General features: G+C 43.8%; 1 protein-coding gene across 4 annotated transcripts in view; it reads right to left on the reverse strand.

Moving 5' to 3' along the window:
- LOC116943206 (tetratricopeptide repeat protein 7B-like) overlaps positions 1–17,915 on the reverse strand; it is a 126,421-nt gene that overhangs the window by 97,166 nt on the left and 11,340 nt on the right. For 2 of the 4 annotated variants that reach the window (XM_032955873.2, XM_032955875.2), the window contains exons 6-10: positions 16,539–16,568; positions 14,589–14,667; positions 11,202–11,383; positions 7,472–7,535; positions 6,398–6,535 (exon numbers count right to left, since the gene is read on the reverse strand). In XM_032955873.2, coding sequence (XP_032811764.1) covers positions 6,398–6,535; positions 7,472–7,535; positions 11,202–11,383; positions 14,589–14,667; positions 16,539–16,568 — 493 coding nt within the window. The remainder of the gene's footprint in view (positions 1–6,397; positions 6,536–7,471; positions 7,536–11,201; positions 11,384–14,588; positions 14,668–16,538; positions 16,569–17,915) is intronic. The other 2 variants (XM_032955876.2, XM_032955874.2) reach the window with 1 other exon arrangement.

Consider the following 17,915-nt stretch of genomic DNA (forward strand, 5'->3'; position numbering starts at 1 on the left):
ACAAAGGATCCAAATTATTTTACGGAGTAAAACGGTTGGGGAGTTCCAATGCATCGATTCATAAGTTAATATCGATTCTCTGCGTTCATGCGTCCATGTACATCCGTAACAATCTATGCGTTTTATTCTTACATGTTATATGGAATCGGTCTGGGTCTCCCTTGCAGCCACGAGTGTGGCTACCATTCACCACAATGTTAAAGAAAATCAATCGATCCTTGAATCTAAAACACAACAACTAAATCGCAACAATTCATCACGTAAATTTGGTGGTAAAATCTTCGTGCCCTAGAAGCAGACGCTGGTCAGTAAATTATCATATTATTTCAATCCCCCATAATTCACCGTAACAGCTTATACATCAATAAGACACTTTGAACTATACATTTCACACAACTCAATAAATTGCAGCAGCTCAGGGCTTGCACACGGTTCCTGCTACCCCAAGCCACCTGGACACCTACAAAAACCATGTCATTGCTATTACATCTGGGGTAATTGCTATACTACAGCTGCATGCATTATAAGATTCAAACTCATTAACATCGCAATTACCAATAAGTGATTTCAATCAGTGTAATGAGATGGGAGGCATAATAAATGTAGCGCAGACAGTGTTTATGTGTATTAATATACCTTCATGTTATAGCCAAGAAACAATCACAGGCATGCAGTTTAATATACCTGTAAGTGAATATCAACGTTTTACCCATTTAGTCACAAGTGTTTGACATCTTCAGACTGATCCCCTGCCATAGGAATGTGGAAATTCCACCATCGGTTCTGGTCAACCAACGGACACAATGACATGACTGAATGCAGTTTTCAGCTTTTGTACCCAACTATTATTGTAACCCATCATATTTATTTTAAGATGCCACAACATACGTTTTTAATCACTCTCCAAACAGTTACTTATGACTGGCGCAACCCAGTCAAAATTATTATCCTCAGCATCTCTGCCTCGTAATTATTATCTTCCCTGAATAACACGTCATCAAAGTAGCGCGTGGGGAAAACTGAAATGCACAAAAGTCATTTTTTTCTCTCGCATTACAACATTTCTCTTATCCATGGCTAGGAAGTGTTCAGTAGAAATAATTTTCAGTGATGTATTATCCATAAAAACACACGAAAAATGATGCTAAAATACAGCCGTGCACAAATCACCACACGGCATATGCGCCAAAAACAGCACCCCCTCATCAGTCACCCATTATTGCGTCACGTTAGTAACCATAATGCGGCTATTTTTACACTGTAACTCACCTTGTGTTAATTAATTACCCACAATTTTTTGGCCTGCGCCGAAGGGACGTGCACATGGCACGAATAGGACTCCACCTCTCGTGTTACGTTTTGCCCGCCTTCCGGCAGCCTGCAGCACCACGTTTGAGGGCGGCCGCACGCACACACTGGGCGAGGGAGGGGGAGCACGTTCCAGCCGCGCACAGACGTGTTTGTCGATGTTCTCAACATCACTAGAGGAAGAGGCGTGGGCAGGCAAAACATTTTGAGGGAGGAATATTTAAATTAATTTCCATCCAAAGCAAGTCACTTATTTGATAGATGAGGAAAAGCTTCTCATAACGGAAACATATTTCTGAATAACTAAAGACAAGTTTTTGCATAATGCACAAAGGTGGAGCGCGCTTTTGACGCATTTTTGCGTGTTGATTGAAATGTAGAGGAATATTTAAAACACTTTGAAACACGTGTGTACATTCAACTTGTAATGGTCACCCCGAGTGCAACAACATTTGTAATTCAACTAAACATTCAATACACAATGGGCTTCAAAACATTGGTGGGGAGTGGGGGGTTGCAGTGATCAGTGCACTCAACCACCAGAAATGCGGTGAACTGAAAATGTATCCTGCCCAAGGTTCACAAGAGTGGTGATATCTGAGCCAATCTTGGCTACCCCCCTTCTATACCAAACCAACATTGCCCAAAACGTTTGGGTAAACTCAAAGCAACCGCCATTGCCGACATGACATGCGGGAAGGCTTCATCCATCAGTGAACTGACAAGGGGATTCAAGTTATTCATATGACTCTTATTGCATTGTGTGGCTATTTTGGTGGCAGATTCTCACACTTTTTTACTGTGCCTTATTTCACACAACTCATTATTTGTATTATTATTTGTACCACACCTCCCATGCAGTACACCCCTCGAGGCACCAAAGCAAATGAGTATTTGAGATAATTACTCAGGACGGAAGTGATTGCAGACCAAATAAAATGTCCAAAAGGAGCACAATTCATCCACTGTGGCTTCGCTCTGGTGGCTGAATGCAATTGACGCCATCGTGACAACTTGTTGGTTTTATCCGATACAATTCTTAACGCTGCTGCACTGTGGCCAACGTCACAATCATTATTCACAATATATTTGGGTTTTTTGTCCAACAGGCATTGCCTCTTTGGGTGGCTTCATTAAGGTTTAACCAAGGCTACAGGTTGCGCATTTGCTTGAACACCTGAGCTGGTGTGGAGGTCAAACCCAAAACACTTTAGCTGTGTGGTGGCCAGGACCTTGCAGTAGTGGGATAGATATTTAATTCTGTGTGGTGTGTCGAGTGTTCTCTCCTCACTAGGTCAAGAGGGTTTTTAACCAGGGGCTCCAGTTTCATCCCACATACCAACTCATTCATGGAATTGGTTAAATAACCCAATGCACGACCCTCATTAATACACATCTTGTGAATCAGTGAGGCATTCCTGAGTAAAAGGGTATTATGTATTAATTCTAGATGTGAAGTTTTCGTGACTGCAAGGATTCATACTCTTTGGTTTTTTCGGTAAAGTCACGTAGGTAAAAAATTATTAAAACAAATTAAATCACGACGTTTCGGGCGCAACACAAGCATCCTTAAATTTTGATTTAAAGCTTTCGTGACTGCAGTAATTCATATTCTTAGTTTTTTCGGTAAAGTCACGTTGAAGAGAAACAACAACAAAATAACAATATATATAAATATATTTTATTATTTTGTTGTTTCTCTTCAACGTGACTTTACCGAAAAAACTAAGAATACAAGCATCCTTCTTCAGGTGCGGACAACTTAGCAAAAGCACCCTGCTTAAGTGTGTCACGGCGTTTGTGCTCTCGCTAAATTGTCCCCACCTGAAGAAGGACGCTTGTGTTGTGCCCGAAACGTCGCGATTTAATTTATCTTAATAATTTTTTACCTACGTGACTTTACCGAAAAAACCATAGGGTATTATGTATCATTATTATTATTTCCTACCATATAAATAAACGCACTTATAGTTGTATTCACACGGGAATTAATATACACATAGGTGATGAATTTAGTGGACCGACAGCAAATCATGCTGTGGTATTCAAGTTGCAGATGTCCCCTTTGTCGGTGAACGTTTGGCCATACATTCGAATTTCTGCCACAGTGTAAAGTGTGCACATAATACAGGGCGGGATTTCACAAAGCAATGCCGCCAAATCCATTAAAGAGCACGCAGAGGTCAGGTGCAGTAATTGTTTCGCACTTTCAAGTTAATCCTTAACACCGTGAAATCCCGCAGCCAATAATAAGCACCGTAATGCCGAAAGTTCAAAATCCACCTGTGCACCAAAGCTTGCATATATGTATAAAACGTGGTCACGTTATTCAAAAGAAGAAAAAAAGCAATTCTTACATTAATACACATTTCACTCTGCACATTTTTATGAACACAATGGACCGAGATTATCATCATCAACATTAATTATTTACCTACGAGGCCGTGAAGACTAACAGTACATTTTCCAAGAAGCACTACCAGGTAAAAAACAGGATTTGGCACAGTAATAGCACAAAATGCAACAATAAATTAATGGCAATGTACAAGCGCAATACTAATGAGAAGGAAAACATAAGTATATTAAGTTTTAACTCAGGATTCTAGCAATAGTGATTTTATTTCATGCTCAAATAATTGAGGGCAGACCATATAGGCCTTCGAAATAAACTTCGAAAATTATTGCGTAAAGAACAAGGAATTAAGAGCTTCTGTAAAGCATATTCAGATGCATAACAATAGGTTTTACCCTTTCTGGCGATAAAACAGGTATCAATATGTTAAAACACCAAACAGAATCCTTATTCAAGGAATCCTGTCTGCATTAACCACACGTGCCTCTGGTGAACTTGCAAAAAAAATAGCTGCCTCTGGTGTGGACCAATCAGTTCCAAAGACAAAGCATATATTATCAGAGCATGTGTTTTTGTTTGCATGTTTACCACAAGCACGTGTGGTTAATGCAGACAGGATTCCTTGAATAAGGATTCAGTTTGGTGTTTTAACATCTTGACACCTGTTTTATTGCCAGAAAGGGTAAAACCTACTGTTATATTTTAATACTGGCAAGAAAGACACCCATATTGTCTTCAGACGCGTTTGTTACAGTTAGACTCCAGATGTAATTCACATTGTATTGTATCGGCAAAGACGCACTTCTCCATGTACAATTATTTTGGTCCATCAGCCTGTGGCATCTTCTAGACCAGGGGTCTGCAACTTGCGGCTCTTTAAGGACTGCTGTGTGACGTTATTTATTGACCACCGTCTCTCGTATGAATGTGCATTGCGGCTCCTGAAATATTGCATTTTTTTTCCTGAATTCGAAAAAAATGTCTCTTGTTATTTTGTTTGCCGACCCCTGTTCCAGACCAATCCTTTTCAAACAACATTTGTTGAAACAGCGAAACTCTTGACTGGCTTCAACCTCAAGCGTCTCGTCCAGTAATCGGGCTTAAACAGAATTTGACCGCATTAAAGATTGGTCCGGAAAATTCATAGACTGACGGACGACTAACACATTTTAACATAGCAAAAAATACTTCCCTGTGTATTAAATAATTACCCATGATCCTCTACCACAGCTCACAGAGTTTGTTTTACAGAAACACAAACATGGTGTCTGAATCAAGAAGACTCTAAAAGCATATCGAGGACTGACCAATTATAATGTAAGATCAAAGTGATATGTTTCTATGTTGATGGCATTTAAAGTGATGCAAAAGAGGATTTGCAAAAAGCAAAGGGGGCCATAGTTTCCGATGTAAAGCAGTGTGCACAGAGAATACAATCCTGGTGGTTGCACATTGAAATCCGCTTTGTGAATTCCGCATTACAGCTGACGACGATGGTGATGTAACAACACGGGCATGCTGAGCGTTGCGGCTCGCACACACGTTTACAAATCTTACCTAAAGTCTCGATGTACTGTATGTATGTTAAACTTCTTTCGCACCGTACATAGCCAAACCGTGCTAATCTGCGTACCGGCGGTCAATACACGGCAAACACGCTTGACCTCGTCCACTTGTAACAAAAAAAAACTCTAAAGCGGTAGCAGCAGCATTCCTTCTCATCGTGATAATGAAATTATTTTAGGTGAATACCACTTCGCTCTCCTTGTCACGATTTGGTAGGTGAAATTTAATTTAACAAAATATTATAATAAAAATTTATAAAACGCCCTTAAACAATCGTTCTCGGGGTGCTAACAGTGTGGTGAATGCTTGCTCCTCCCCCACCACCCCAGTGGCGACACAGGTCACATCAACCCCTTACATATGTGTACAGATTCAAATTGATTCTGAAGCCCAGCACTCACAAGGAGACATTTGTCCGGAAATATACAAAAGCTAAACGTGTTTCCAGACACATGCTTTTTAACATATTGCCAGTAAAGAAACGCATTCAAGCAGCCACATGCAAAAGTGACATGATAGATGATACGGCCTAAAAGTCAGAGCACGTTTGCCGCTTGTTGCAGAGGTTCACGGTTCGAATCCAGCAGGTGTAATCACCTTGATAACACTTCATACCGTCCACTACACAGCGAACTTCATAGATCCCCCTGACAACATTCGCAAGAGTATGCCATTGTGTGCCGGCCAAATTCAAACACTCCTCTCTAATCATTCAATTGGGATTACACATGGCAATCATCGCCACCTACCGGCAGACTAATGCCCGTTTTGTAGGCTAGGTGCTCAGTAACTTTGTGCCCACTACCACTCGGGGAGGGGGGGGGGGTGCCCTTTGAAATGTTTGAGATGAGACGCGCGGCGTATCGGCCGCAAGCGCTGTGTCAAAAACGAATCACTCTCACGAAGCAGGATGGCACATGAGCAGACACGCCTCAGAAGTGGGGAAAAACCAGGGGATTTCGATTTAAAGCTTTCGTGACTGCAATGATTCATCTTCTTTGGTTCTTTCGGTAAAGTCACGTAGAATGAGAATAAAATAATAATAATCATTCTACGTGACTTTACCGAAAGAACCAAAGAAGATGAACCAGGGGATTGAAGAACAGGAAGACCACGAGTGTAAAAAAAAATGGATGATGATCGATGAATCAATGGGATTGCTATGCTCACCTCGGCTAGCATGTCGTACTGGCCGCGTCGGCCGAGGGCGATGGTGAGCAGGTCGTACACCACCGTGGCGTTCTGCAGACTCAGCACCCGGTCGTTGTTGTGTTCTGGCGTGCGGCTCAGCACCCCGTCGCGATTCGCCTGCCAAAGATCGTCATCAACATCACAATCAGTGCCTCATTCATAATAAAAAAATAATGGCCTCTATTTACCCAGGAAAAACCTCAACGATTCAACACTTTTTCAGGAAGGTCCTACGTATGGATGTTGGGTCAAGTCCATGAATGAGTTTCTTTTGGCAAGAGAAAGGAATGCGCAGTACTCGGAGAAAACCACGCGTATGAGGGGGCAACACTAAATGCTCAGCACAGTTTTTTCCTTGCTGTCATCTCCTGGTCACCTCGTAGCTAATTCCTGCAACACCTGATCATCCAAATCAGTCTCAGTGGTCTTCATCCCCACCCGTGTCAGCACCTTCGACTGCAAATACGCTATCCACCACAGTGAATCTTATTCGATAATTAAACACCGTGTACGACCCGGGGCAAGTAATTACAGCTCAAATAAGCCATCAGGGGGAAGGTGCTAATATTTACGCAGTGATGGAGACAGTGCTGATGCATCTTAATGTTTGACTACAAGTGATAATGGCACGCAGTACAAGCAAACAGTGCTTTGAGTTGTCAGCAAGCAGGAAAACTAATACTCCTTTTCCACTGTCATACCCAAGCCGTGCCAAAACCGGGCCTTCATAGCGCGCGTGGTTTTTCGCCAGATATTTGCCCAGCCGAGCCGAAAACTAAACCGTCATACTCTGACCTCACAAAATGACATTTGAAGCTGGCTCGGGGCCAAGCAGCGTCAGGGGTGAGGCAAATCATTTTCATCAAACAAAATGTATTCAGGTTTGCAGCAAGGCTCAGGTTATGCGGTGGAAAAACAACCTGGCACTCTCCTCTGCCACGCTTTGCTGGCTCGGCAAGGCCCCGGCACGGATCGGTTGTACGGTGAGTGAAAAAAAAAATAAAGAGGTAAAATGCTCCTGATGAACACAAGTGACATTCCGGACACACTTACCATAGACTCGCTGATCAGCAGCAGGAGCAGGGCTTCCTCTGTGTTCTCTTGAGGGCAGAAGAGGCTGGAGAAATTAAGCAGACCTTCAAGAATCCGTCAGTTTGGTAATTAAGTTGCACACAAGTTGTTTACAGAAACACTGCTCTGAGCTCCTTAACGTGTTGCTTATGGGTGGTCAATTTCTAAGTGTACGTCCATTGAAGTATCATTGATTTCAAATTCTCAAAAGGAAAGCAGATAAAAAAATTTTAACTAGCTCCTATGTAGGGATTCTCGGTGGTTCGCGCCTCGCCTGTTGCCCCCACTAATGTCCTCTTCTCCCCCCCCTCCCCAATGTGTGCAAATATACTACTGACTCTATTGTATGGAGGGTGTAGGCATATAAGCTTACAAAATTAAAATAAAAAAATTGGGGGGGGGCGGGGCGGTGGTCGACAATTGTTGTAAACCTGTTGGATCAACTTGTTACCCCCACATCTGGGGGGGGGGGGGGGGGGCACGTTCTATAACGTTTTGATGCTGGCCTTCTGAAAGGCTCTTATAATTTAGTTGACGAACAAATGGAAAGCCAGGCTTTCATAACAGATTAACATTGCCACAATCATCTAATTATTAAGAGACCCACTCTGGAATCTCACGGTGATCATCCACAGACTGGAAGACCTTAACAAAATGCACAACAGATCTACACCTATAACACACTTCAGTCTCTGACTTGCTAGCCATTTACCTACAGAACTCCACCTGTGGAACACTGAAAATAGCACGATGCAAGCAAGACAAATACCAAATAATGTTATTCATGCAATTACCTTCTCCAAAGTTTATATACCACAGCCAGTGCTGTTGGCTGCAGGTATTTTAACCAATACAGGGATGCAGCTGCGGTGCAGCGGATAGCGCATTGTGCTTAGACAGTCTTGGGTGAAACAACAGCCTTTCACCAACGTCGCACTGACAAGCGAGGTATGGTCAAACAACCCCCAGGTCTGTCACTGCACGGGAGGTTTTCCTCTAGCAGTAGATTGACAAATGGCTGTAAAAAAAAAAGTTGTTATAAAAAGTTACTTTCTATTTTATTATTCATAAGACGCCAAGCCAGAGTGGGTTCGACTACCAACTTGTTTACACAATCACTGTCCCGGAAATGGCCTGGGAACGGCCTCGAAAGAGGCCAGGGAATGGCCACACGCTGTCGGTCCCCACACTTGATAAGCAGCGAATATTTGTGCACTCAGCCCCTTTCATTGGCACTCAATTAGCGATTTCCCACTCGATATTTTCAATACCAACACGGTCGAGAAAGCTGAACTAAGCCGGTTAATTCACGGTGCGTCAGTTTCACTTCCTCGTTGACCCCGTGACATCATGACCAATTTACAATTTAAGCGCAGCTAAGCCTATGGATTGGTAAAAGCATTACGAGTTCTGAGAATATATCGGGATTGGTTCAGACAGGATAGGCTGTTTTTAGGGACACGGGCTCTCTAGCCTGGTTTGGTGGCCACCGTAGATCCAGTATCGTTCTCACTGCTCATGCAAAAAAGGCATAATTGGGAAGCAAATTAATACATATTTTTTTGTAAATACACGCAATGGCGGAGCCAGGATTTTCAGGTGGGGGGGGGGGGGGCAACCCCTCCAGCAATGACAAATGATAGAGGAGTTGTTAGTAGTAAGTAAGGACTTGTCCCTTGCTTTTTATTCGACGCGTGTGCGGCGATGGCGCAGCCATCGATCGAGGGTCGAATTAGAATGTTTGTGATCGTCATCGCGCTCGCTGAAGGTATGTCTTCAAGGAAGTCGTGTACTGTATACACAACTGCGCACAATTCTGTGAGTCACTTATAACTGCTTTGCCGTTACTTATTGCCAATTATGGACTCAGACTATTGTCCTATCATCTCATAGAGTCCCTGGCACATAATAATAAGCTACACAGTGGCAGTGGGGGTCGCAAGATGCCGATTTATTCCTAATAAACCTCAATGATCCGATCGAAATGAGGGATTTCGATCAGATCATTGGGCAGGCACGTGCCACCCCCCCCCCCCCCCCCCACTGGCTCCACTGGCTGCCAGTGGAAACACGGGAAACTCACTGCAGCGCACGCCCAATGTGACGCGGTGACGAATGATGACATAGTTGACATCAATTCCATTAAATCCCGCTTTTAAAACACGTCGCGACTCACGTGCGCAAATTATTGAAATGATAAGCAAATTGTATGCAATTTATTTTGCGTAACAATTGAAGTGTTCGGCGACACACGACTTATTTAAATACGTGGCAAGACGAAACTCGAGTCGGCGGCTGCAAGTTTAGATAAAAATGCAAAAGACGCGTCAGCCAGTATAAGAATGTACCACTGTGGAAGGACCGACAAACACCCGAAGGGCATGTCATTTATTCATAATACACGCAAATAGCCAACAACTACGTTAAAGGCAGCTGCCAAGGCTGATTGCACTTTAACTACTTGAACGGGCATTACATTACCGACATAATGGCTGTTTAAGCCACAGGCTAACCCAATGGTGCTCAACCGTTGGTCTTGGGTTCCGATGCAGAGCGTCTTTCCAAGTAGAACCAATTTCTTCCATTCATATTTAAAGCAAAGTAAACACACTCCATTCATGGGCAGGCTGAAAACGTGGCCGTCGTACGGAGATTACCCGAAGGAGGTCGCGCCGCACATGTCATGCATGTTTAAACTGGCGGACCTGAAGGACACACAGTGAGTTTGACCCGGCAGTCAACACACCGAAGACTGCCAGTCTCACTCATTTAGTGCCTACCCAACTCTCACGACCACCCCGCCCACCTGTCCTCATTCCATTTCAACGACTGGGCAATTCAAATGTGCTAAATCCTTTGCCCTTCATAACTGCTTCACGTATCTATTACTTCATCATCATTATCGTTATAAACGATGATCAAGCCACTGCTGGATGAAGGCTTGCCCCAAGCCGTCGTCATCTCTCATGTACAATCCACCTGGCACCGATACACGAGCCAAAATCATCGCTCCATCTCCACTGTGGACGTGCTCTCGGGTGAGTTCCCTCCTCTGGCTGCCACTCCTGTTTGTATTTGTGGCGACAGGTCATTATCCTTCTCGTGACATGTCCTGCCCAAACCCATTTACTTTTCCTAACAGTCAATATGTCTTTACCCTGTGCAGGTTGTGGGGGTTACTTAGCCCTACGTCACCATGCCGGTTCCAGAATGAGCCTGAACTAATCATCGTCACCATCATCTTTATCTATGCAGTACCTCGCGAGGCACCATTACTCAGCTGATGGGAAATGTTTAAAAGGGGGGCACAGTTGCAGCGCCCTGGCTTGAGAAAATTTAGGGGTGACGGCAACCCTGCAGTGTGCCCGTGTTTAAGGAGGGGGCAGGGCATGCAAAAACTCAGGGGGGGGGGGGGAGGGAGCACGCCACAGTCAATGCTAAGGAAACTTTAAACAAATACAGAATTAAACACAAAATTACCTGCTGTTGTCTATCATGCATGCTGCTCGATCTCTCCTCACCTGCATACCAACAGTTTGACTTGACTTTATAAGGGGGGTTTGAGCCTTTAGCAGCAGGGATGGGGGCGGCAGGGATGGGGGCGGGGGGGGGTCTCTTAGCCCCCTCAAAAAGTCCTCACCATCCCTCAGGTGACAGCAGCGTGCTCGAGCACCGCTGCCCGCTGCGCGCACGCCCCAACGCCGCCACTCACTTGTCGCCCGCGTAGGTGCGGGGCCCGCGACTCGGCGAGTAGGCCTTGGCGAGCGGCACCCGCGGCGGCTGCAGGGGGTCGGCCGTGCCGTGCGGGGTCTGCGGGGGGTCCTGCAAGGGGTTCCAGTAGCTCTGCTCGCACATGCCGCGCAGCAGGATCTCCGCCAGTTGCCGCGCGATCGTCTTTGCCCCGCGACGATCGCGCGTGGTGGGGGGAGGGGGGGGAGGCGGAACGGAGAGGGGGGGAGGAGGACACGGTGCGAAACGGAGTGGATTTATTGCACGTGTAGCACCCCCCCCCCCAACCCCCTTCACTCAGTGTGCATTTTGTTGTTAATTCGAATCATCGCTTTAGATTAACAACGCACATTCAGCAAAAAAAAGTCATATATATATTATTCACGTATCGTTCCCAGTTCCAAATTGCTGAAATAAGGAATTTGTACAAATGAGACATCTTAGGGGGTTAACCCAAATGCGTACGCTTGCGTATGGGGGGTCTACTGACAATGTACGTACGCATAGGAAACGGGGGGGGCGGGGGGGGTGAAGCCTCGATAATAATTTGTCTAGATTGACCTTCAAATTAGTTAGATAGTCCGGCGGTGGACTATCTGTTTGCTTCAACACGTTAATATTATTCATCCTTGATCGTTTCTGCGTGGATTAAATATCTGCTGTTCTATAGGATTCGGGGGGGGGGGTGCGTCAAGCGAACGTACGCAGGTGGGGGGGGGGGGGCTGTAAAAAGTACGCATGCGTACTGGGAGAGGGTGAAGGGTCAAGTTTTCACAGATTTTTGCGTATTAACTAAATGGATGGCCCCTTTTATTATTTTAGATAGGAAACTACTTAATTCGCTTGTGTCGTCCACATCGGCGAATTAAGTCAATCTTAACGAGGGGGGGGGGGGTTGGGGGGAGGTGTTATTCGCTGGACATCTACAGATACAACCCCTTTCTCGAGCCACTCCTGGATGATGAGGCTCTTCCCACGCTGTGTGGGTACGTGGAGATTGTGTGTGACCGCACTTTGCAACAATGGTCAGTGTGGGCTGGTTGCAGGCGTGGGCTGGTTGCAGGCGGGGGGGGGGGGGGGGCAGACCTGGAAGCGTGGAAGCGCGGTGCAATAATGGATTTTACTGCACTGCCCTTTGCTGCTCACCGCATAGCGTCGCAGTCCCTACGACGACCGTTTTTTTTTTGCGCATGGGTGAGTTTAGAGTTTGTTCCATTTGTTAACAGGAGAGATCCGTGCTGAGCGAGCGCATCAGAAAAAAAGAACAAAAAAACATCAATATCGCAGGGAGCAAGTACAGGGCCCTGAAGGAATATTGCACAACTAATGAGGTAAGCACCCACCAAAGCACTGACCCAGGCCCAATGCTGCTTAGCTTGTGAGCTCACGGGAACGATTCATACAGCGCTCAACTGCAACTGCCTCTCAAGACGCTATAAAAAAATCTACGACGTGTGTGAATCGAGGACATTTTATATTTACTTATTTATCTTGCGACGTGACAGGCGGAGGTCTTGAGATAAGAATGGCTACCGAAACGACAGCAGAGGCTTTGAAGCATGCATAAAGACACTTCGCAACGCACAGTCACATGCAGAAGAGACGAGGGGTAAAAAGGTCTCGAGCCTGGAGTTGAACAGGCGAAGGATAGCGGTCTCATCGGCGTGTGGTGCGTTGCGGGGTTAAGAGAGCAGCTGGCCGGTGGGTGGGAAAGCAAAGTGCAGTCGACAGCCTCAATATTCAGTTTCAAACATGCAGCATGTTTAACGCAATGGAGTAATCCGGTTATTGTGCTTTTTCACTGAGCACGCTAGGATTATGTCAATCCTGGCCCCAGGTGCCGTGTGTTGGCACGGCACAGCGATGTTAGATATCACGACACCATCACACGTCGGAAAGTGGAGAAACACTCTCATTTTCTTAAGCCCAGACCCCGACACGGCACAGCTGGATTTTAAGAATGTACGACCACAAACATGAAACAGGAGTGCCTTTTTGTTACTTGAAATTGAAAAAAGGACAAATGTAATAACTATCATTTTTGTTAAGATTATTCCTTAAAACCGTGTGGTCATTTTTGCTTCAATTTACATGGAGAGAAAAAAATCTGACGGGTCGGGGGGAATTTTGGATGAAATTCGCCACGCTGATACGAATTGTTTCGCAAAAGTGGTCGAATGCACTCCGATGAATTTGATAAGTGACAAAATATTTGGACAAGCCGAGGAATCCTTGCTGACAACCCCCCATCCAAACCCCACTGCTTCCCTATAATGTGTCTAACAGATGAAAAGTGCAATTTGTAGTAATTTGTGGTGCAGTGGAACGTTATTTTTAAGCAACAAATCAATTACTGAAAGCTGATAGAAAGTTATTCGCAGCGATCGGCCAAAATTTGTCCGTGGCCGCAGAAAATAATCTAATAGGATAGGCTCATGCTGCTGAATAAACACTTGAGCTCGGCAGTTCAGGCCCTCTGCGGGGGTGGGGGGTGTGCAGGATGCGGCTTAGATACCGTGCAGGATAAAAGTTAAATGTGCACGGGAAAAACCACTTTGCGGTGTCAAAGCACGCATATACACCACGCGAAACAAATGGCTAACACAAAATACACACACATCGCTAAACAAATGGCTAACACAAAACACACGCACATACACATCGCTAAACAAATGGCTAACACAAAACACACGCACATACACATCGCTAAACAAAAGGCTAACACAAAACACACGCACATACACATCGCTAAACAAATGGCTAACACAAAACACACACACATACACAACGCGAAACAAATGGCTAACATAAAACACACGCACATAAGCAACTCGAAACAAATGGCTAACACAAAACACAAACACATACACAACTCGCAACAAATGGCTAACACAAAACACACACACATCGCTAAACAAACGCCTAACATAAAACACACACACATACACAACATGAAACAAACACCTAACACAAACACACAACCAATAAACAACATTAACCAAATGGCTAACACAAAATACACACACATATGCAGCATGAAACAAATGCCTAACAAAAACACAAAATCGCTAACACAAAACAAACACACGTACAAAACATTAAACAAATGCCTAATACAAAACACACACACAAACACAACATGAAACAAATGGCTAACAAAAAACACACACACATGGCACAACGTGAAACGTGCCTTAGAAACACCGCGTTGACTAGGGGCATGCAGATGTGGCACTGGTGCTAGGATGAAGGGGGATGCAGGCACCTGTGGCCTTGATTGGGGAGGATGCCATTCCAAAAAGGTTGAGAAGCGTCGGCTAAGCTGAATTTACAAGAGAGCTGCAAGCCTGGCAATCGAGCGGTCCCATACCATTCGCAGGTTCTGCGTGGTCCGTGTCTCCACAGCTCTGAGGATCTCACGGAATCTGCCAACTCCTCGGGTGAGATTTCTAAAAAAACAAAAGAACCCATGCAAAAAGAAACGTACAATGAGCAATGAGCACATGTCAACATAATGAAATACCGATGCCAAAAAAACGAGATACACAGTGTGCTGTGTTTATACATATCTGGCTGACATCTGCATTTTCGTGGAAAATGACAGATCGTTTACTCAACCACCTGTGAAGCCTTCACCGGGGGAAACATTGGGCGAGGATTTGTTTACCGTATTTGTGCACATCGCTGTGGATTGTCTTAACAGTGCAGTATGACTGCAAATTGTTAAGGGTGAAATAATGAACACACGATGTACATGTACAGCCTCTGATCAATACACTGGTGGATAAGAGCTTCCCAAACACCGTGCAGGTAATGTTACCATACTTCACCACGCCAACCAGTGAAAGTGGGGCATACAGATGTGGGGGCATAATACAGTGCTATGAATTTTGCTGCATTGCAGCGAAATGCATAGCACACACCACGTGACTAGTTGACGTTAATCGGTTGGCATAAATACGTCACCAGGCATTGATGCAGAGGAGTTTAATGTTGCAAGGCTGGATATGTGCATGAGGTTTGCGAGCTGGATTAAGACGATTTTAAACACTACAACAGGAAGCCCCTGCAATGGATTCCTCCATTGAGCAAACGCGTTAAGTTATGCTGAGCCAGATTCGCATCTCGGCAAAAACGGACAAACACATCGTGTTCGGCACTTTGCTCCATTGTTGGCGATTGGAGACAAACATTGGGCAAAAGGTTAAATCACCTACATGTGAATCGTGCCCAACGTCAAAATCTGGAAAAGCAAATTAATCAGCACGCTCAAATTGTTTTGAACTCTAAAAAAAGATCAAACAATGCAATCAGGGCTTAATATCTTACTCTATATTTACCAGCTTGCTAGGCTGGCTTGGATTAGGGATTATTGGGATAAGGCACTACCACAAGTAGACAAAGGTACACTTTTCCATAATATTGCTATATTATTGTAGACTATAATCCAATAAAATCCTATTACCAATCAGAAGAGATAGATGTGGCATGCCAAAATATTTCTGAGAACAACATTCAAGACTGTTCCCAGATGAAATTAAGCACTGCATGTAATGGACTTCAAGAAAACAAACGCACAAATACAGTAAACCAATCAAACATAAAATCAGGCCCATGCAAAGAAAATAGACATTTGTTTCACACGGCTGATTTATAATCAAGAAGGAACACACAAATAATCGTATTAAGACCAGAAATAACATGAACATATTTTACAAAGCAAATGTATCTGGTTCTTTTTCTCACATGAGGAGATAATGTCATAGAAATTCAAAGCTTGTTTTGATCACTGAACTTCAATATCCAATATCCGAGCCAGGTGAAAATCCATTGAGATACATTATCCATTTTTAAATGATCAACTGAGTAAATAAATACTCGGGGCTTATTGTAAATGTTGCCGCAACTTTGTAGCAGGCAATGCTAGATATTGGAATTGGGATTTTTTTTTTATATGCTGGTAGCCAATAATCGCTTCCAATTTTTAAAACTGTTAAACTTTATAATATGGCACCATGCATTCAGGTTATTTCTGAACAAACGGGATTCAATCCATAAATCAAAGTGTCAAGAAAAAATCATTTAAGCCTTAATGCAAAAATCACACAAAGGAGACTCACATTTTCATCAATCACATGAACACCCAAACAGAAGCACCGACAGATACTAGATTTGAGATGATAATTTTCAAAAATGCTCAACAACAAAACAAATACAAATTTATTCCATTCCAAAGCAGGATAGGCCGAGTATCCTTGCTCTAGGTATCTGCGATTGGCGCATTGAAACAAACCCTCTGAACGCAACGCATTGCACATACGCTAGCTCAGACTTGTCCCACTGTGAAGTCCTGCAATTACAAACAAAAGCCAAGCATCCACGCACAGCACACATGTCGGTGACGCGGTAGGCAGGCAAGTGTTAAAAATAAAAAAACACGGTAACATGCGAGCAGGAGGAGTCGTTTCTCATGGGCAGTATCGCGCAGAAACGGCCTCGCCTCAGAATGAGGCTGTATATGATGGCTGACAGCAACGCATTCGTCATGATGATGAGGCCTCAAAAGATGACGTTGGTAATGAATGGATCTGACAGATACAAATATATAGGACAGACTGGATAGGCCACGAGGCCTTTCCAGGGGTGCTCAGTCTAATAACTCTTAAGAGCAAACCCAAATAACCAAAAATGGAAATGCTAACTAATAACAATAATCACTTATAACTCTTAATCAACACACTGCCATGTTGGTTATGGGAGTTGTTTCACCATACTTCACAAAGCTGGTCTGTGCAAGTTGAAGGGGTGGACAGGACCACTTCAGATATTACCTACCACTGTGGCCTGGAATCAAACTCAGGAGACCAGGTTTATCGTGCAGCGCGCTAACCAAAGCATCACTGCTCCACGCAGAATCCCCTCCCATTAGAATGCATTCGTATCATAAGCCACGAAATTAATTCCGAAATATGGAGATTTCTCTTTGAAGAATATTGCTCTTTGTAAATAAAACAATATTGTAACTGTTTTACAAATACGAATCATACCGTCAATTTAAGTTTTTGGATTCACTTTTTTAAGAGTATGAAAATAAGTGTTCTTTAGATAATAACTCTTCATCCTAATAATACAAAAAAGGGCGTATATTGTTCTGGTTTTATACGTTACACATTGTTCCTGCCATTCATTAAATTTCTGTATTTAGAATTTTTGTGCTCTCAGTAACCTGTTTCACTGTTTCATTTCAGTTTAGTTTTTTTGATGTCTGTATTTTAACCCAGGTCTCCCTTGAAAAATGGCCTTCTGGTCTCAATGGGCTACAATTTGGTTGCAGGTAATATAAAATGTGGACATTTAAAAATACATTTTCCAAACAACAGATATCAACAATCGTCCATTCAGACAAATCCATGTGCAGGTCATACACTCGGTGGTATACTGTTCTCGTGTCTTGGATCTATTGGCTGTACTATGTTGCTCTCTGCTTATTGTTACCCGTAACACCTTTGTTAAATGCTGCACCCATAAAAACCCGTAAAATAACCTTTTTTTTTAAATGATGGAAATCAAGATGAAGATGACACTGCTGATGTCAACAAACGGATATTAAGAGCTTGAATTATTGCATATGCTTCAGACAGCCGGAGATCATGCGCCCGAAGGCAGTGATAACGGGGTCACGATGAAATGGCGATAA

Source organism: Petromyzon marinus, chromosome 17, assembly GCF_048934315.1.
Source record: "Petromyzon marinus isolate PM22_M1 ecotype Great Lakes invasive population chromosome 17, UKy_Petmar_22M1.pri1.0, whole genome shotgun sequence".
Lineage (NCBI taxonomy): Eukaryota > Metazoa > Chordata > Hyperoartia > Petromyzontiformes > Petromyzontidae > Petromyzon > Petromyzon marinus.